Genomic DNA, 18224 nt, shown 5'->3' on the forward strand with positions numbered 1-18224 from the left:
TCTGGATTCATGTACAAATAAGGATCGGGGCAAGGTATATTCATCACCCTGTAGTACAGACTAATGCATCCCGTCTGACTCTTGGCACCAGTCAGTTCTGAATGGATGTATGCACTGGAGATTTTTTTGTTGTTTTTACAAAAATCAAACTGGATTTTTACATTGGTGGGGAGTTCCAGGAGCAATTTGGGGGACGAATATCTGTGCTTCTCTTGCAGATTTCTTTGCTAAGGAATAGGGATGCCATAGTAAGAGTGTCAGCAGCAGAATACCACTAACGAATCCCTTTGTGATTTAAGAAGATTCCCCTCCCCCAACTTCCAACATTATGCAGTTGGGCGTTGGCATTTTTCAAAGCCGAATGCTTTAAGAAGGTTGGAGCTTTTCAGAACCCCCTTTGCCCAGCACACAATGAGTCTGCTGAACAGCATACTCTTAACTGGATGAAATTTTGAGCAAAGGCTAGTTCTCACAAATGTAATGAGTTTTTTCCATTCGTAGATTAAATCTAAAACAGCTCAAGACTTCTAGCTTAAAATAAGGAAAGACCTATAAAGTTTGTCCTGGACAGAGAGTGCTGACTTCTGAAAGGTCTGTGTAGAGACCTTGTAAAATTATTATTATTTTATGTTGGTTCCTTCATACCAAATCACAAAGTAATGATGGCTTAGGACTGCAATAGGCAGCTAGAATTGAGGTGCATCATCAGAGCCATTGAGGGGAAGCTTGCACTGCATTGGCTCCCCACAGCATCTGATCCACTCTGGCAAGCGTTTTCAGTCTCTCGTTTTCATGGGCACTGAACTGTCACTATTTAAGACAATAAAAAAAAGCCACAAGAAAGTTAATTGACTTAATGTTATTTAAAAACTACTTTGACTGCAGATACGGACTCAGAAGAAGATGATGAATCCCTGAAGGACGAGTGGCCTTTGCAGTCTCCATCCAGCTCCAAAGCGAGGCCACCTAGTCTCTACAGCATAGGGGCCAAAAAGAGCAGCAAGCAAGGTGGAGGTCTCAAGCCAGCCAAGAGGGGCATGCCTACCACTAGAACTCTGAAATCTAAACAGGCCGCAAGCAGCAAGCAGCAGTTTTGCTTGCTGCTTCGGGAGACTGGATCTTCATTCAGTGACTCTTCGGAGGACTCATTCGATCAAGGTTACTAGATTATAACAAACACAAAACAAAAACAACACTTATCTTCCATGTTTGCAGAGTGAGAGAGAGAGAGTGTATGTGTGTGAGAGAGAGAGAGAGATGGCAACACTGAGGTCCGCCATCTTTGATGGTCAAAGTAGGGGCGGCCATCTTTGTCCTTGGCAGCGTAGGCTGCTTTATCACTATCATTTATTTTTTATTTTTTTTTATACTTGTATCATTGTGATATTATTATTGGCTGGCTCTTTTAGAGCTTTTATATCAACTGGATTTTAGGCTCCACCTTTCCCCAGCTTTCCTCTTACCCTTCCTCCCTTCCGTTCCCCCCTCCCTCTTTTCCTTGCTGCCGCTGCCACCACCATGATATTATTTTTTAAAAAATTTATATTATTTTTATTGGCCTGGGCCTTGTAGAGGTTTGGAAGGAGCGGTTTGGTTTATAATGGGATTCTGTTGTGTGGGTGTGTGACGTGATGTTTGTACTGCGATTTGGTATACCAAGCTTTATTAAACATATCGAGTTCATTTTTAACTAAACCTGTGTACCTTGTCTCTCTTGCTGTGTCTCTTATTAGGCGATTTAGAATGCCGCTTCCACTTCATCCCGCTCTGCCTACCCCTTCCCCCACTCCCACCAAGTAGAACTGGAATTAACATAGTCTTGGGCGCTCTCTATTATTCAAATATCCCTGATTGCATTGGCACTTGCTACATTTTCCAGGATGAAACAAACATAAGTTGTTCTCTCCCCCCCCACCGCCCCGCTTTTAATTTCATTTATATTTTGCATAGGTTGTTCATTCTATTTTTTTCCTAATAGAATCTTTTGAGGCAGATCCTAAAATATTAATAATTTATTTATTGATATTATTTATCTTTCTGCTTCAAAAGGGTGGCTTAGTGTATGGTCTACAATATTTAAAACTCAAAGATTTTTTTCTTATATATATATATAATATAATATATATATATATAATATATACACACACGCACACACACACACAGAGCACATTTTTAGGGAAAAAAATCTTTATGGGTTATAAATTTTTCAGATCCTGTACTTTAACCCACAAATGCTCAAGTATGTGGAAATTAGTGCACTGAATTTGATTCCTCCTTTGATTCCCCACCCCAACTCCAAAATATTTGGCTTATTGTCTGCCCGCTGTTAGCTCTTAAGTGGGAAAAGAGGTCCCACGAAACTTTTCCTCAAGAGACACAAGGTGGTTTCTCTTTTAGAACACACTCATTAAATAATAATCACGGGGGGCAAAGTCATTTTAATGAGCCCTGGAATTTTGAAGCTCAATTCCCAAAAGAAGATAGCACATCTGTACTGTTAAGTAAGGGAAATGTTGTTGTAAATTTGAACATAGTGTAGCAAAATCCTTGTAGCCGTTAGTTTGTGTCAGAGAGCTGCTGATTGTTAGGGTTTTGTTTGGGTTTTTTAAGCTTTTGATCTGATTATCCTAACCTCTCCTCTCTTCTCTCCCCTAGACCCACCTTCCCAACAAAAACAAGTTACCCATTTTTAAGAATCAGAACACAACGTAAAAGCTAGAGAACATTAATTCGGTTCTGAAATGAGCTTGCTGATGCATTTAACAAAAAGAAAAGCCATAAGAAAGAACGAATGTTTCAGAGAAGAGACGTTTTATTCCTTAGAGAACCTGAAATGATCCAGTGTTGGTGGATTGCCTTTAAGGGCACGGGCTCTGTGTTTTCTATGAAGAATCGGATTTAGCTTCCATTCAGTTTTACGTCCTTTCCTTCCCCCACCCGCTTCTTTTTTTTATTATTATTATTTTTTTTTTTTTGCTGCTGCTGCTGCTGCTGTTGGAAATTTTGAGGATATCAATCCCTTTTAGACACCAAGTTCTTGAGGTTTATCTTGTTCCAGAAAAAGTAGATAGATAACTTGTCCAGAGACTTAAGAACCCAAACTGGCCGTGGGAATATTTCAAGCAACTTATCTGTTTAAGATGTTTAAGATCCCGATTTCAGAGAGGGCAGGGAAATCTGGAATAAGGGTGGGGAGGAAATGCATTTAATAACAAAAAAACAACAACATTCTCTGGTGTCATTTAGTGGTGGGGAGACAAAATGCAAAACATTGGGGAGGGGAAGGGAAGTTTGGTGGGGCAGGGAGGAGGGGTTATTGATTCTGGGTTTTCTGCAAATGAATCTTTTCTCTGAAGCATTTCTTTAAGGGATATTTGGGTAATAGGGTTTCTAATGGCTTTCCCTGATACTAAAACGATTAATAACCTCAGCTTTTCTGGAAGTGCTCGCTTTCTTCTTGCAGCTGCTTGGCCAATCCCTTCACCCCTGACCCCTATCCATGATGCTTTGAATGTCTGTATCGGTCTCTTGCATTTGCTCTCACGCTGCACTAAAGAAGCAAAGTGATTGGCTGGGAGTAGGGCAGACACTGCTCAGCGAGGGGTCACTAACCATGAACCTGAACCTTGACCATTGTTATGTAGGTAGGCAAAATACCTTTTCTTTATGTCATCTGTAAACCTGAGACATTTCGCTGTTAACCCCATTAATAATAACACTTAGACGTTTGCATTTTCTGGGTTATTTTAATTTGACGATGATCAATGTCCACTTTGATTTCTCTGTTATGAAGAATCTTGCAAGGAAGCTTTGCTTGAGTGTGTATGTGTGCTGAGGACTCCAGAAAAGCCTTACAGTTGTAAAACTTCCTTATGGGAAATCTCCTTCTCCCAAGCAAAGGGAAGGACTAAGCAGGCAGGGTGTACCCAATATAGGAAGCTATACCACTTCCTGTAATGGTACTGGCCTTGTCTTAAAGGAATTCCTGGGGCCATGATCTAGAACCCACTGATGCATTACCAAAACAAATTATACCAATTCTTTAGGATCAACTTCAGAAGTAGGTGATTAAATCCCACTGGTTTATTATGGGGTAAAACTTCTCCAGCTGAGAGGGAAGAATAGGAAAAAACAAAAATCATGAAGAATGGGGAAATGTGGGTCTTTGGTTTTGGAAAGTTCACAGTATTACCATCTTGATGGCTTGCAAGGTTTTTACCTGGTTGTAGAAAGTTGACCACAGAAAGCCATCGTTTTTCTTTAGCTTTGTTTTTTTTTTCCTGGGGGAATTCTTTTTTCTTGGAGAGTAAACAGTGTCACTATATTCTGATGTGAGCAAATCTGACATTGTGAGAAAATCATCATTCGGTAACCATGTAAGAACTTTGCAAACTGTCAAGATGGTAACACGGTGAACTTTCCAGAACCAAAGACCCACATTTCCCCATCCTTTATGATTTTTGTTTTCCTTATAAAAAGTTCATCTCTCTTTTTTCCTATTCTTCCCTCTCAGCTGGAGAAGTTTTACCTCATAATAAACTAGTGGGATTTAATCACCTACCTCTGAAGTTGACCCTAAGGAATTGGATAATTTTTCTGGTGATTCAAATTATTTCTGGAGTCAGCAGCAGAACACTTGGGGGGGAAAAAATCTTAAAAGAATGGGAGATTGTGTTTGACAAACTATGTGCAATCTTATGAGGGAAAATTTTAAAAATAATGTCCAGAACAGGACAGTTCAATCCAATCTGAATGTGAAGGACCCAACAGCTGTCTAAAGTCTGCCTGTACTTAGCCTGCTTTGTACGCTGTAGGCCTGCTCGGCGTTATAACAAAACCATGCTATTTTTTTCAGTGTGAAATGAATTTTTGTGTAGTTTTACTCCCCTTTCTCCTCTGCCCATCCTCTCTACCCTCTTCCAAATCTATCCTGTTACATCAATCTCTGCAAACTAAATAACATAACCAATTTCTGTCCATCATTAACAAAACCTATTCACTTACTGCTCTCCTAACAACAAGAAGCCAGGCTAATATAAATAATAAATAAATAGTAACAAAACCCCATGCTAGCTCAGTCATTTTGAAAGACTAAAGAACAAAGAGTTTTCAATTATTCTCTTTAAAAAAAAAAAAATGTGGGGACACAAGTTGTTGATAAAGTATTTGGTGGCTCTAGTTTATTTGCCATTGATAGCATTTAAACATAAATTTGTGTGTGTGTATGTGTGCATACAGATATGCATCTGTGTGTGTGTGTGTGTGTGTGTGTGTGTGTGTGTGTGTGTATATGTATACTTAAAAATTGTAGGTAAAGAGTTTTGGTCTTGGGTACATGCTTTTCTTTCCTTTGCAAAGTATTGGTTGGTTAATGATGTTTGCGAAACAGTATAATGTTTTGAAAATGGTTTTTTCTATCTTTGACCAGAGATCACTTCTTTCCAAAATGTTTTAAGGCCCTGATCCTGCAACAACTTATGTACTTGCTTTACTTTAAGTAGTCCCATTAAGTTCAATGGGAACACTTACACACTTCATGCGTGAGAGCAACAGAGCCTAAATGTGCAAGCTACATTAATTTGGCTGCTGTGGGCCACCATAGCAGCATGTACACCCAGACGACATGCTCAGTGTTTAATCGTAAAGTAACCTTTGTTTTTAGCTTTGAAGTGTTTGAGTTCTCAGAGTAGTTAAAAATACTTTTAATTTTTTCTTGTCCACGGAAAAAGTGAGGGGTGAGGGAATGTGCAGGTTGTGAGAAAGGGATGGATATGTAGCGAAGAAATAAATTGTATGAGTGGTGGGAGTAGGGGAAAGTGATGTTGGTGAAGGCTGTGAACATTTTAAAACGTATTTTCTGTTCTGAAGATTGAGTCTCGGGGAGTAAAATATGGGTGATCTTTTAAAATGCTTTGGGTACATATCTGCCATAGTCTTTCCACTGTATGACAAAATATATTTGAAGGAGATTAAAATAACTGCCAGGTCTATTGTTATATCCTGTATTTTCAGTAGCAGGGATAATGATCAGTTTCGTCATGGCTTTTAAATCTGTTTTACTTTAGTGCATTTGAAATACTGTAGCTGTTTGAGACATTTTATGGACTAGCATATGCTAAATGAATTGTTGGGCTTGCTGAAAGAGGAGCTTAAGCGTTAAATGAAAGGCGTTCCCCTAGCCCAGCAGAACGACTAGTTTCTTTTTGATTTCATGCTGGTGGTGGGCATTCTCCCTCCCCTCCTCATCAACCAGATCTGTACAGCAGAACATGGTGGATTCATCCTAGCTATTCATCCTGCTAGATTCTGTTAGTTTGGGTGCAGCTGGCTGACTTCCTGTTTTAAATGTGGAGGCTTCGCTAGAATGATAGTCTGATGGCTGCCATCTCGACCAAGCCAACTCACTGGAGATTGAAGTGGGGATCTGCAGATTTAAAAGAATGAGCTGCTACAGCTTGAGCGAGAGCTCTCAAGCTGTGTTCCAGATTCATAAGGTGTACCAGATTCATATCCACCACAGATCAGGCATAGCGGGCACCTGTGAGGCACACTTACCAGTGGATAGCTGTCGGCGGGCGTTTCACGTCCAGTGCTGAAATATTCTCCTCCACTCCCGCCAGGAAGAGTTGTTAGAGCCAAGACTCTGAAACTGATAGCGCGAATGACTCCATCATAACCACTTGGCAAATAAGTGTGTGAACAGAACAGGTGCAGCCCCAATAACCAAGCTACTGTGCAGTCCACCTGGAAATGGGCTATGGATCAGACAGGACAGACTCTTGGGAATATATTGAAAGATTTCTCCATTTTTTCCCCAACCTCTTGGGCTAGTACCTCTTCACTGGTTCAATGCTGTAGATTTAGAGATGGGGTCAGGAGACTACTTTTCATCAGTTTCTGCTTGTGAATTATCTAACATGTTAAACCCTTGAGGGAAATCCTATATCTTTGTCCCTCCCAGGGGTTGTGTAAGAGGGAAAAGGAAGGTAGGCAGGCTAGGAAACGAAGCAGGGACAAACACCAGTCTCCCTGATTTAAGGAAATCCAACAGACACGGGGGGCATCAGCATTACAGCCATTTTAACAGAAATCTCCCCATCGCATGGGCCTAAAGTACTAGACGGTTGGTGATGTGACTATACAACAGCGAGGGCAAAGTTCCACTATGGGAGTTTCTGTGGTAGATGGGCCATTGGCCAATGTACTAAACAGTGTGTAGTGTGGAGGGGGGGAAAGGTGCATCTCTAGTTGACATATTTTTGGTGATCTCTGCTTTTCTTTTATTGCCCATGAAAATATCATGGGACCTGCAGGCTGGCATTTAGTCTGTGGGAACTTTTGCAAGGAGGGCAGGTCTCAGTTGATGAAGAAGAGTTGAGATTGCTGGTCAGTGTCAGGATTTATGACTGTGTCCTTCTGCACCATATTAATGGGAGTGTCTCTAATGCAAGTCAACTTGCTGGCTCTCTTTATGCGGGTAACTTTTGTCTCATTGATCTGGATGCATTTTAATTTAAAAGTTGAACTGCAGAGGAATAGAAGTAGTGCCCCTTTCTGCTTGTTTCTGAGTGAGAAACAAAACTAGGAAGTGTTCTTATTTCACCCCCCCCTTCCCTCCCAATTTTTTTTGGTCTTTACCCTGCATGGTGTTAATGTCAGAAATACCAGGTCTGGATTTCCCTGTTTTTGCTGTAGGACTGTAGAACTAGTGGGATTTTGACACCCCAAGAAACAAGACTGAGCAACTGAAAGGGGGAAGGAATTTTTAGTGATCTAAAATTCTTTGATTTGTTAGTAGCTATTTAACTCTAACTCCTAACACATGCTCTCTCCGAAAAATTCATCGGGCACATTCAACTGGTGAGTGACAGGATTCCAGTAAAAACAGGGAAGGCAAAACTGTTTTCTGGATTCCTGTTGTTTCTAAGGTTAAAAAGCAAGTCAAGGGGGAGGGGAAAATAACCTTTTGTTTTTTGGGGGGGGGGGAGTTTGGGGAGGAGGGGGACATTGAGACCATTTTTGTTTATATCATAGAGGGCACAAGTGGAAGGAAAAATGTTTTCCTGTTCAGTTCATCTTTGAAAGGGGATTATGGTTTGATTTCTAGGCTGGTAGTCTTTCAGAATGCAAAAACCTTAGCCTATAGCAGTGGTTCCCAAACTTCAACAACCTGTGAACCCCTTTCACTAAAATGTCAAGTCTCGCGAACCCCCTCCTAAAAATGAATATTTCCAGGGATTTTCTCCTTTATCTGAGTATAAATTATAAAAGCAGTGATCTGGGAAATATAAAATTTGTTTTTATGACATGCATATTACACACTATTTATTATTTATTATTATTTATCATTACAGTATTTTTATTACATTATGAAAATGGCGACACTCTTCCAATATCTCACTTTTGTAGCTTGTATCACTTTGAATAAGCCTGTTATAAGACAAGGCTCCTATGTTTCATCAAGGAGTATCAGATGTGAAACATCATGAAGGTATTTAAGAAGCCAACTCAAAGAGGTCCTCCTACACAAGCATTCAGGTCTTGAGCAGTCCAGGCAAACAATTCACATTACAACAAAGCTTAAACTTGTTCTTCATAATAATTAAAAAAAAAAAAAAAAAAAAACAATACTAGCTGCCTATTTAATTTTAAAAACAGCAAAAAATATCCACCTCCCTTTCCATTTCTTATAAGGAGTCTTGAAGTTTAAATCTCTTCAGTGTGATAGATATGCTTGCTTTGATCTGCTTAGCTCGTGGAAGTCCAGTGGCTCCAGGCTGCTGGCCCCATGCTGCCCGGGGTCCCTAGGGACAGCTCTGTCCGCCATTAGGGAATTTTTTTCCAAGAACCCCTTGTAACATTTCACGAACCCCCAGGGGTTCACGAACCCCAGTTTGGGAACCACTGGCCTATAGGGGAACTGAGAGCTAGACATTGATGGTGCAAATAACATTCCTACTACTGAAGGAAATTGGGCATTCTTGAGGATCCCAGTTCATTTCTCCTTTTAAACTAGAGCTCTTAAATAGGTTTACCAGATCCATTTTGTTGCAATTAACTATACAGAGAGATTCCTTTCTAACCAGTACCTACTGAATCACACATTCAATAACTAATCACCCTCAAGCTGCTTTACAGACTAACTAGCAAGAATGTGCTACAGGGAAGAGAGTGATGCACGCTTCTGAGTGTGCAATCTTCCCCTAATTTCCCCCCAACACACACCCCATCGAGTAAAAGATCAAAGCAAAATGCCCTCCACTTGTATCAGCCCAGGTGGTCTGTTTGCATAAGGATTTGTCCTGTTAAAGCTGGACTCATGCCCACTTGCAACTGATCCTGCATTACTGGGCTGGGCCTGAAGGGGCATATGTTGAAAGTTTTATGCCATGTGTTAGTGGAACACGGCTCATGCCCCATCTCCAAAGCAATCTGCTGAAAATATTACCCCTTAGGAACTGCCATTCTCTTCCCTTATGCCTCTCTCCATCCGCAATTATTTGTCTTAAGCATTCAAATTTCATTGCTCTTGATACCCCACCCCCATCCCTGCCTCCGTCTTGCCATCTCTGTCTTTGTCTCTGTCTTGCTCTGTGTGTTTCTTCCCTCCCTGCCAGGGCACGTGCTGATTTCTTGTATTCCCCTTCAGTGAAGGAGAGCTCTGTTGCCGTTACAGAGCCATTCCAGTGCAGTCACAAAGCAAAGGATTTCATTATGAAGAGGGAGAGGCAAAAAGTAATAATAAAATCTGAAAATCTTCGCCTAAGTCTCTCTTTCCCTCCTTTGCCCCATATGGGTTCAGTTGTGGGGTTTTTTTCTGTTTGTTTTTTTTGACCGCATGCTACCGTGTGCACCTGTTTGAACAAGGCTGGTATTACCAGGCAAGTCTTAGTAGGTGAGGAGTTATACGCTCCGTGACTACGAGCACTTTCTTGTTTTCCGTGGTCTAAGGTATCTAGCTCAGTTTGGGTGGCTCTGCAGCGTAAGAGAGGACGCCACAGGCTTACAGTGATAGAAACCCTGGCGCTCTGTTTGCTGGGAAGCTGCAACCTGATGCACCAGGGCTGAAGGATGGACAGTGGAAACCTGATTAGATTTGTAATGGGCTTCCTTTTTTCTGCGTGCTAGATTCTAGCTCCGAGGAAGAAGAGGAGGAAGAGGAAGAGGAGGAAGCAGAGGACTATGGGATGGACAGCAACGACAGGCTTTTGTCCCCGGCTCTGGATGAGAGCGGTTTGGGACTGCTAGCGAGGTTTGCTGCTAGTGCTATGCCGAGCCCCATTGTCCCCCCTCCTCTTTCCATCATCCAGCTGGAGGCCAAGCAAAAAGCGAAGAAGAAAGAAGAGCGGCAGAGTCTGATGGGTAAGTCCCATGGGGAGGGGGCTGTTGGGTACAAGATGAAGAGAACTCATGGGAGTGGAGGGTCCCCCCTGTGCTGAAGGTGCGGGGGGGGAGGGGGGGAGACCTGAGGAGCATGGATGGAAATATTGGTTCAAGGTTTTCATTCAGTGATGGCTTCTAAAGAGAGGGAGCAGAACCCCTCCTCCCACACACACACAACTCCCCACTCCTGCATCTCTCCCCCTATTTTAGGCCCATACTGAAGCACCCATGTTGAGGATACTGGGGTTGTCTTACAGGGCCACTGCCCCTGGAGAGGTGGGTGGGCTCCAGTCCATCTGGTGGTGGCTGCTGGGCCAGTGTGCCCAGACGTCATGGCTCTGCAGGGGGAGCACTAGCACAGAGGGATAGCAACCCACTGTGGTCAAGAGTAAACCTCACATTGCCTGGCAAAGTGCATCCAGTTGTTTGCTGCTGGTTGCCTGCATCAGTGGCTTTCCTTGGGGCTTCTAAACTGACACTGCCTGGCTTCTCTTTGTTGGGGCCCCAGGGTGTGTTGGATTGTCATCCTCTTCTCCCTCTTACCCCCCATCTCTGTGCTGAACACGTGAGTGAAATGGTGTTACATTCTGACAGCCCCTTGCCCCTTTGTATGACAGTGCGAGGGGCAGAGGAGGGGAAGCCCGTGTGGCTGTAATTAAGGATGGGTCGGTGAGGTTTCCTTCAGGGTGCACGTGGCAAGGAGCTGAGTTTGTGCCTGCTGGACAGGCCATGGTACCTTTGCTGTGTGCTGCAGTCTGCACCTGATCCACAGTCTACTGAAGTCAATGGAAAGGCTCCTCTTGACTTCCAGGGGTTGCGGAGAGCAGGTCCGCAGAGACAGGGCCCCCGGCGTGGCTGTGGGATCACTGGGATTCAGATGCACACATGCTACTCCACTAACTTTTGAGCCCAAAGTGCCACCTCCCTGGGCAAGCAGCAAAGGCAGCTGAAGGAAGCCCCATGGTGGCAGCAGACCTTCTAGGTAGCGTTTCGCTGCCTGGATAGTGGGTCCTTCAGGGTGCAAGACTGGTGCAGGGCAGAGGGGACATTGGAACAAGGAAAAGTGCTGAGCCACAGTTCACCTCCTCCCTGTTCCCGGGGAAGCTCTGAATGCAGTCAGCATGGGAGCAGCTCACGAATAATAGGACTGCGTCCCACCAGACAAAGGCTCTCTCCTCTTTTGCTTTTCGGCACCCAGCTCAGCCTTGAGAACGTGTGTTGCCCGTCTCCCTGAGCTCTCTCCTGTCACTTTCCTGTCCTGGGATGTAGGGAGGGAGAGCCACAAAACAAGAAAGGAGGGAGAGGGGGGGAAAAAAAACTAAAAAGAGAAAAATGAAACAAGGCCATTTTATAGATGAGGAAACTGAGGCAGAGAAGTTAGGTGATTTGTCCAAAGCCATAGAGGGAGTCGTTATCAGACTGGAACTCAGAAGCTCCTTACACTCTGTTGTGCACTCAGATTGGTGGACATGTGTCTCTCTGTCTGTCTGCTGCAGTCTCTGTCTTCCACGTTCGTCTTTTCCTCCCCATGCACCGTGCTGCCAAAGGTACCCCAGGGTGACATCTTTCTCAGGCAGCCAGATCTATAAAGGTTCCATTTATAAACTCTTTATTAATATTTATTAAATGATAATGGAATTTATGGCATGTTTCAGAATGGAAAATGATGTCTTCCCTGGGAGCCCCGCTTATTTTAGCACCATTTCCATGCTAGATTAGGCTTTTGCCAACTTGTTTCAGTAGCCTCCGTGAAGAATTTATCACAACTGCTTCTCGTAACCTGTCCCTCTTAAAACCCAGAGCGTCTAGAACTTGTTTAATCTGTATTAATAAAAAGGAGGGTTAATATCATAACTATGAATGGATCCTTCGTTTCAACCAGTGCCTGCTTTGACTGACTTTGCCTTGCACTCTTCCTAAGCATGTTTGGAATGTCTCATTGAGGGAGAGGGGGAAGCAAAACATTGGTTTTTAGCTAGTGAAGGAGAGAGAGAGAGAGAGAGTGTGCGTGTGACATTCTCTCACTCACACAAACATGGGGTAACTTTGATCCCAATTTCATGCCTTGGAGCATCTTCATTCATTGTTTGTGTGTTTGTCAGAGAAGGAGAACTGGAGGAATTGATGACACTTCACTTGGGACTAGAGGTAGGGTTGAACTGTTAATGTCAGGAAGGGGAGAAACGGTAGTCTCAAGGTTAGGATGTTATCTCAGGACTCAGGAAACCTGGGGTCAATTCCCTGCTCTGCCACAGCCTTCCTGTGTGACCTTGAGCCAGTCACCATAGTGTCTCCGTGCCTCAGTTCCCCATCTGTACAATGGGGATAATAGCACTGCCTTACGTCACAGGAGGATGAATGCCTCAAAGAGCATGAGCTGCTCGGATACTGCCGTAATGGGGGCCAGAAAGGACCTCAGCCAGATATTGTCTCAGATCTCTGCTGTGGTACAGGGAAGAGGACGGCGGGAGGGGATTTCCACTTGCTAAGTGCAAGAGATCATTTACCTCTTCTGAACTTTACAGTGAATACTGGAGCCAATAGAAGGGCCCCTCTGCTCTCACTGGCCAATCAGAAAGCATCGCTTGAAGCTGGGGGTTTTTAATTAATAAAACATTTCATCCTAACCCAACATAGCCAAGTGGATCTGTGTGAGGAGCCCGGCCATTAAGGGAGTCAGCCTTTGCCCCGCAGGAGGAGTTTCTGTTTTCTGTCAGCCGCCAAACCCTTTCATACTGGGCCCTGTCTGTAACTTGTTAAAATGAGTGCAGGCTTTTCTGTGACTGCGGGGAGAAGTTAGGGGTGGCGAGGCATACCCCACAGGCAGCAGGCTGGGAAATGTGGATTGATGTGGCTCTTGGGAGGTAAGGAAGGGGGAAGTGATGGGAATGGTCATTAATTCTGAGCGATGCTGCGTTGGTGGGTGCGGTGGGGGTTGTTCCTTACTCTTCGCTGCTCACAGCGCTCTCGGGGGAACGATGAGAAGGAGAGATCTCCTCTTGCCCCCTGTCCCCTCTGGGGAGTTCACTTCTATTTCCTGGTGTGGCTCTGTGCAATGAACTAGGGTGGATTTTCTTGGGGATTTTTGGCCATGCAAGTGTAAAGTCCGGCATCAAAGCCAGAGGACGCTGGGTCAGACCCAGCCCACCCTTATCAAAGTTGTGCATTGATGGTTTGACCTCCTTGTATTTAGGAACGGAGTTTGAATACACCGACTCGGAGAGTGAGATAAAGATCCGGAAGAAATCTCCCTCTGGGCTACTGCGTGGGAAAAAGGGGCTGATGGAACAAGGCAGCGCTACCCCCGTCCAGGCACCCAGCAGCATGGACCCCAGCCCCGGGAGCGCTGACAAAGCCAAAATGGGGGCAGAGAAAGGCCGGAAGCTGAAAAAATTCAAGTCCACCAAGGACCTGAGCTTCGAGTTCGGGCTGGAGGCGAGTGACGACGACCTGTGGAACCGGCGCCGGAGCGAGCGCATCTTCCTCCACGACGCCAACACTTCCTCATCCGTGCCAACGCCCAGCACGCCAACGAGCTCCACCCCTGTTTCCAAGCCCAGCCGCTGCGGGAAGGGGGCGCCGTTGAGCCCCAAAAAGGAGGGGAGCAAAGGGAAGGAAAGGAAAGAGCTGAGCAAGGTAGGAGCTGCTTTGCTGGGGTGGGGCACACAGCCGGGGGCATGACTGACTTGCAGGGGAGTGGGGCTAGGACGTTAATTCTGTTGATCCTGGCACCTGGAAGGAGGTGAGTTTAATGGCCATCTCATCTCAGCAGCCGGTCGCTGCTGCATGGAAACACCCTCCCCGCTGCCCAGAAAGGAGCTTCCTTTATCCACTACTGCCCAGTGTAACGTTGGAGCAGGCTAGCTGCTCTTGCCTGACTATACCGGACCTTGGTTTAGGGATTCTGGGGGAGGTCCTGTCCCTGCTGAAGTGGTGGTTAAACTCCCATTGACTTCAATGGGGCAGGATGTAACCCCCAGGCTAGCCGTGCAATCCTTTTTCTGCCCCATTGTAAAACTGGGGACTGGAAAATTTGCTCTGTCTCCACCACGGAAACCGTGTACTGCAGTCAGAGGGAAAACTCCTGTCTCGCCCCCAAGTCTTCCCCGGTCTGGTCCCCTCTGCCTCCCTCGCCCATCACATGGCCTTCGAGGCGCTTTGCCTTTAGCCCAGTGACGTCCTAGATCCTCACGTTCTCGGGGAATAGCTGTGCTCCCTTCCCAATCACGTGCTAACCAGTTTGCTGAAGCATTAGGTTCCTTTGGCTCCAATTTGGCCTATTTCCCGCTTACTGGGGAGATTGGCTTATGGGAAGAATTAGACAAGTTGTGACACGACATCAGGTGGGGTCCTTTTCCAGCCGTTCTGGAGGAAGAATTGGTCAGCGGGGGGGCGCAGGCTGGGGTAATGAAAAGCTCTCGCTGGAATGTCGATGTTGAACGCAGAGTGCCAGAGAGGCAGGGAGAGCCTCAATACAGTGCAAGAGTCTGGCAAGCTGCCCTCTTGGGCTCTGCCCCGTCGTGGCTGGAGTCTCTGTTTGAATACGAACTGCGGCTCTCCCCTTTGCGCCATCTTTCCCCTGTAACTGGCTAGTGAGCGTTACTGATCAAGCCTTTTTGTGGGCGGGGGTTGTTTTGTATTTGCTTTTAGCAGAGGAAGAAGGGTAAAGAGGCCCCTTGCTGCTCCTCCTCCTCTTCCATGTCTCCCCCTGGCATCTCCAGCTCCCCCTCCGATGCCCGGGTCAGCCTGGCCAACTCCCTGAGCGCCAACAAGAAGAGTAAAGCCAAGGTGAAAGCAAAGGAGGTGAAGAAAGAGGTGAGGGTTGACTCCACAGATTGAAGTCAGGTTGTAGCAAGACAGCTGGGTCTTTGCTTCCTTCCTGCCATATTGCATTGTGAGGGGGGAAGACAGACAGACACACCCTTTTGGGAGCTGGGACGTTGGTAGCACTATAAAGTGTTCTCGCTAACGAGGCTGGGGCAGGAAGGGTTGTACGGAAACACCCCTACAGGCAAGACAGACTTTATTTCTTTCAAGTTCTCCTCTTGCCAGGAAGCCTAAAGACTCAGATGAATGTAGAACACCACCATCTAGTGACTTTTCTCAGGCCCGAGGGAAGGTACATCCAGGTGACAGTTCAGGGAGCTCAGGACTGTGTGGGCTTGCCAACCAAATTCCACCTGTGCCCCGGAAGAACGTGGCCGCGTTAGGGCAGGGTTGAGGGGTATTGCTGGACCAGTGGGCAAGAGTTCAAGACTGAATGGGAGTGGTGACTGAACTGCCACCTTCCCCAGGGAGTCCCTCCTCACCAGTTCCAGGTTATAAGGGACCCCGTCGGACTCTGCCACAGCTGCCGAAACACTGTTCTTTCCGTTTCTCATCACAAGTATCTCAAGCCAGTCCTACGGCTGCCTGGTTCTGTTCGGACGGACCCTGCACGTCAACGTTTCTTTTAATGTCCAGGCAGGTCAAGAAATGCAGCTAGAATGTAGGAAAGGGCTCTCGGAGCCCTCATTCAGCTGACAACAGCAGTGGGGGATAAACACAGCAAATAAACAAAGCAAAGAACTCCGTGAGCTACCAAAAGGCAACTGTCATTTTGGGTACGGCATTGGCAGGGCCCGCTGACTGCGGTGGTTCACGCTGAGGCGGTCTGCGTCCTAATTACATTGTGTCCTGAATGGCCAGGTTACTTACCCCGGGAGGGAGAATGGCGGGCGTAGAGTCGGGGCTGGGGCAGGGATGTTGCATCTTGGCCTTCGGCATGGAACCTTCCACGTCTAATGGGGGTCACTTAGAAAGGAAACTGCAGAGCTGGGGAAGGAGGGTTTTTTAAATGGCTCCTGAGGCTCGATACCAGATGTGGCCGAGGTTTCTGATGTGCTCTTTTGTTTCCTTCTCCAGAACCGAGGGAAGGGCGGTGCAGTCAGCAAGCTGATGGAAAGCATGGCAGCCGAAGAGGACTTTGAGCCCAATCAAGACAGTAGCTTCTCGGAGGACGAGAATCTCCCCCTGAGCATGCTTGTAGAGCGGGCGCCTACCCCAGGTGAGAGCCGGAGGCTGTCGCTGTCGGGAGAGGGGAAGCTTTTCTAAACACGTCTGGTGTTTCGGCAGCAATGGATGGGGGAGTTGGATGAGCTTTTCCCAGCTGGATAAAGAGCAGCCTGCCCAGTGTTATACAGGGGATGCTGCTCCACTCTGATGAGGAGCACAGCTCTCATTCTATGTGCCCTGAATCCTCCACAGGCCAGACCTGCCTTGCCCAGCAGTCGCAGGAGCGCGCCCTCAGTCATTGGGGCGGGCTGTGCTTACAAGCAGTTGGAACAAAGGACTGGGTCCCAGGAGGGCTATGAGTTCTAATCCCCGTTTGAACCACTGACTAGTATTTTGGCCCCTAACAAGTCCCTTGACCTTCCTTGTGCCTCAGTCAGTGCAGCTGCAAAGCCGGCCCAATAGCAGGGCTGCCTGGAGAATCAGGCAGGGTCTCTGCGCTGCATTCACCTGGGAATGAGATGATCATAACTCAAAGAAAGGGGTTTGCATTATCTGCCTTTACCCTTCCCCCGACTAGAGCCCAGCGATGACTGGTTTTGTTCTGTGCGTTAGCCCCTAGTTAGGAACCATAAGCCAGTAAAGAGCCACCCACTTACTCCTTTAAAGCACCCCTACAGGTTTCTAGGTAAAGACCAATCTCTACGAGGTGCTGGGTTTTGGCTGGCCTATTGATATTATTACGGTATCACCGAAGTGCCTAGGGGCTCATTGTGCTAGGAGCTGTACAAAGAAAGACAGCCCTTGCCCCAAACAGCTGACAGTCTAACTGAGGCCAGTGGGAGTGGCGGGTGTTGTTGAAAGCTGTGGAATGGCCTATTTTGGTTCTTACCAGACCCTTGTCCCATGGGATCTGCCCCTTTCTGTTGTGTTGAATGGAGCCGCTCACTCCATGTCTTGCTCCGTGGTCCTGCAGCCCCCCGCTCCTGTATCATTGACAAAGATGAACTGAAGGACGGGCTGCGTGTCCTCATTCCCATGGATGACAAGCTGCTCTATGCCGGACACGTGAAGACCGTGCACTCACCTGACATGTGAGTAAAATGGCAGCCTCTCCCTGATGAACCCTGCTATGGCGGGGGGGACAGCGCATGCTTTGGGGGCTCCCCTGGACTGTATGTACGCACAGTATTGCTGCCCTGTCCTTCGGGCACAGTGGGGTTTTAGCCCTAGCTCCACCAGAGACCCAGCGGGGGGGTCTGCTCAGTGCTTTCTAGCACCTGGGGTGTGATCCAGCACAGCTGATTCTGCGCCAAGCAAGCTGGATACCGATGAGCTGCAGATGTTTCTTGAGAGCTGCAAAGCTGGGGGCAGTAGCTGTGTTTGGCTGGAAGGAGGAATTTTCCATAATGAGCTACCCTAGTTTACCAGTGAATTCCTCAAGCCTCCTGTTAAACAGCCTCGGCTAAACTGGGGATTTTGAGGTGGAAGATGATAGGGCTTGGAGAAGGCAGGACACTGGGGAAGGAACTAAGCCCAGGGAAGGGTTATTGGGGCACAGTGGGTCCTTCTTGTTAAGCTCTGATACCTTGTGATGCCATGGGGTCTTGTGCTTTCAGATACCGAGTCGTGGTGGAAGGAGAGAGGGGAAATCGTCCCCATATCTACTGTCTGGAGCAGCTTCTGCAGGAAGCAGTAAGTTGGGCCATTTTACTCGCCACATGTGCAATGTGATTTTCATATCAGGGATGGGGGAGGCAAAAGGAAAATCTCTCCTGGGCTGGTGGGTAGTTGCGGCTTGCAGCGGTGCCCCCAATCCTGCCCCGGGTGCCCCATCAGCATGCAGCAGG

At 46.5% G+C, this 18224-nt stretch overlaps 1 protein-coding gene across 9 annotated transcripts in view; it reads left to right on the forward strand.

The window, feature by feature from the left end:
- The window catches only part of TNRC18 (trinucleotide repeat containing 18), an 88809-nt gene that overhangs the window by 62432 nt on the left and 8153 nt on the right, over window positions 1–18224 (forward strand). For 6 of the 9 annotated variants that reach the window (XM_026650589.2, XM_026650587.1, XM_026650593.1 and 3 more), the window contains 7 exons: window positions 886–1158; window positions 10129–10362; window positions 13577–14019; window positions 15034–15198; window positions 16288–16429; window positions 17351–17468; window positions 17994–18069. In XM_026650589.2, coding sequence (XP_026506374.1) covers window positions 886–1158; window positions 10129–10362; window positions 13577–14019; window positions 15034–15198; window positions 16288–16429; window positions 17351–17468; window positions 17994–18069 — 1451 coding nt within the window. The remainder of the gene's footprint in view (window positions 1–885; window positions 1159–10128; window positions 10363–13576; window positions 14020–15033; window positions 15199–16287; window positions 16430–17350; window positions 17469–17993; window positions 18070–18224) is intronic. The other 3 variants (XM_026650590.1, XM_026650592.1, XM_026650595.1) reach the window with 2 other exon arrangements.

The sequence above is a fragment of the Terrapene carolina genome, unplaced genomic scaffold (genome assembly GCF_002925995.2).
Source record: "Terrapene carolina triunguis isolate 2854851 unplaced genomic scaffold, T_m_triunguis-2.0 Scaffold93, whole genome shotgun sequence".
NCBI lineage: Eukaryota > Metazoa > Chordata > Testudines > Emydidae > Terrapene > Terrapene triunguis.